The sequence below is a fragment of the Nematolebias whitei genome, chromosome 22, assembly GCF_014905685.2.
Source record: "Nematolebias whitei isolate Nwh7 chromosome 22, NemWhi1, whole genome shotgun sequence".
NCBI classification, from domain to species: domain Eukaryota; kingdom Metazoa; phylum Chordata; class Actinopteri; order Cyprinodontiformes; family Rivulidae; genus Nematolebias; species Nematolebias whitei.
The window spans coordinates 15,559,353-15,561,606 of NC_056519.1; the positions used below are offsets into that span (position 1 = coordinate 15,559,353).

General features: G+C 37.3%; 1 protein-coding gene across 1 annotated transcript in view; it reads right to left on the reverse strand.

Moving 5' to 3' along the window:
- LOC119428502 (protein phosphatase 1 regulatory subunit 12A-like) overlaps positions 1–1,191 on the reverse strand; it is a 9,047-nt gene extending 7,856 nt beyond the window's left edge. Inside the window, exon 1 of the mRNA XM_037696184.1 lies at positions 1,184–1,191. Coding sequence (XP_037552112.1) covers positions 1,184–1,191 — 8 coding nt within the window. The remainder of the gene's footprint in view (positions 1–1,183) is intronic.
- Between the last annotated feature and the right edge of the window lie 1,063 nt (positions 1,192–2,254).

A 2,254-nucleotide genomic window follows, 5' to 3' on the forward strand; every position in this document is an offset into this window, starting at 1 on the left:
AACTTGGGCTTGAACATCTCTAAAGTAAAAACAAAAATATCAGGCATCCTTCAATTGGCTCCATAATTTCTTAATTTTAACGTAATCATTTAAAAAAATATATAAATTGTTTCAGAAATTTTTATGGTGATATCGAGGCAATTCCATAATCCTATTCCCTGAATTACAACGCAGCTCCTTCAGACTAGTTCTAAATGGAGGTTTTACAAACATTTCCATTCTCTTGTTGTTATAATGACTTTCTTTTTAAACACATTTTAATTGAATATTTGGGGCTAATATTTTTATGAGCTTTATACATGACTTGTAAAATACTATATTCAACCAAATCATACAATTTTAATAATTTTAACTGATGAAATAATAGATTTGTTGGGTGACCATAGCACTGCCTACTAATAATTCTTATAGTTATTTTTTTGGAAAATTTAAAATAGGGTTTGTAATTGTTTTGCATGCTTTTCCCCAAACTTCAATACAATAGATTAAATATGGAAAAGTCATTACATTATACAATATATACAAAGCTTTGTCACTCAAACTATTTTACTTTATACAGTAATGCAATGGAGTTTGATACTTTTATTCTTATGTAATTTACTAGATTTCCATATTAGCTTCTCATCAATAACGACACCCCAAAATTTTATTTCAATACTGTCGATTTTAAATGGGACTTCAATAATTTTATTTATATTACTAAATATCATGTAGTTTTGTTTTTTTTTCTAAATGTAATGTTAACTTATTAAGTTGGAAACAATGTTGTATTTTTACGAATTCTGCCTGTATCATAGCCTATAGCATTTACTCACTTGAAAATACTGTGACTTCCTTTGAGAAGATCCTGACATTTGACATTTGATGGAGCCACGAAAAAGGCCCCTTGTGTAAGTTTAGCTATGGATGAGTCCACTGACGTGTGTGACAATGCTCAGCTGTTAATGTTAGGTTTTATAATACAGACCAGAAAACATTCTGTGAAGATCTGCTAGATATCACTCCTCTTCAGACCAGAACAACAGAAGACGCCTACCTGGCCAATAATGGGATGTTAGAAAATAGAGGAATAGAGCCCAAAAAAGTGATCTCAGTCACCACAGATGGAGTTCCTGCTATGATAGGGAAAGAAAAGGGAGCTGTAACTAGACTGAAGAAGAACAATCCTGATATCCTAACTTACCACTGCATCATTCATCAGTCGGTCCTCTGTGCCTCCCTGTCGGATGAGCATGCCAAGGTGATGAATGCGATGATGAAAATGATAAATTTTCTTAGAGCATCCTCTTCCTACCAGCATCGCATGCTGAGGGAATTCCTTGGAGAAGTTGATGCCAGTGCTGATGATCTTTTGCTGCACAACAACGTGCGATGGCTCAGCAAAGGCAGGGTTTTAGCACGCTTCTGAGCCGTTAGGAGAGAAATGGCAACTTTTTTTGGTGGAGCTAAAAAGTCAGAAGGCCACACGGTTTTCTCAATTTCTAGAAAACGAGAAACGGCAGGACAACGTGGCCTTTTTGGTTGACATTACTTCACATCTAAATGAACTGAACTTGAGGCTACAGGGCAAGGACAATTCAATTTGTGAACTCATGACAGCTGTCTGCGCCTTTCAGAGGAAACTTGAGACGTTCAGGGAAGACCTGCTGGGAGACTGTGTCCACTTCCCTGCAGTGCAGGAACAGGTTCAGGGACAGCGATGTGTCTCACCATGTTCATCCAGAACCCATTTGTCATCACAGATGTCAGGAGCTTCTCAAAGGAAGTCACACAGCACTTCAAGTGGGTAAATGGGCATCTACAGATGCAGTTAATTAATCTCCAAGCAGATTTGGCCCTGAAGGAGCAGTTTGTCAGGACTGATCTTTCTACTTTCTGGCTTCAAATGGTTCCGGATTCAGCTTTTCCACATCTGAAGCAAGTAGTCTAGAAGATCTTGATCATGTTTGGCTCCACATACAACTGAGAGGCAGCTTCCTCCACAATGAACATTATAAAAACCAAATATCGTTCCAGGCTTACTAATGAGCACCTCCACACATGCACGAGAATGGCTCTGACTCCATTCAAGCCCAGGTTTAAACTTCTGGCAGAACGAGCAAGAGCTCACTTCTCTCACTGAGCGCTGAAGAAACAAGTGTTCAGTTATTAAATGTGTTCAGATTTAAATTCTTTCAACAGTGTGAGATGGTTGAGTCCATATGTGAAACATAAAAATGTAAATCAAACTTTTCCTCCATTTTTTTTTTTTTTT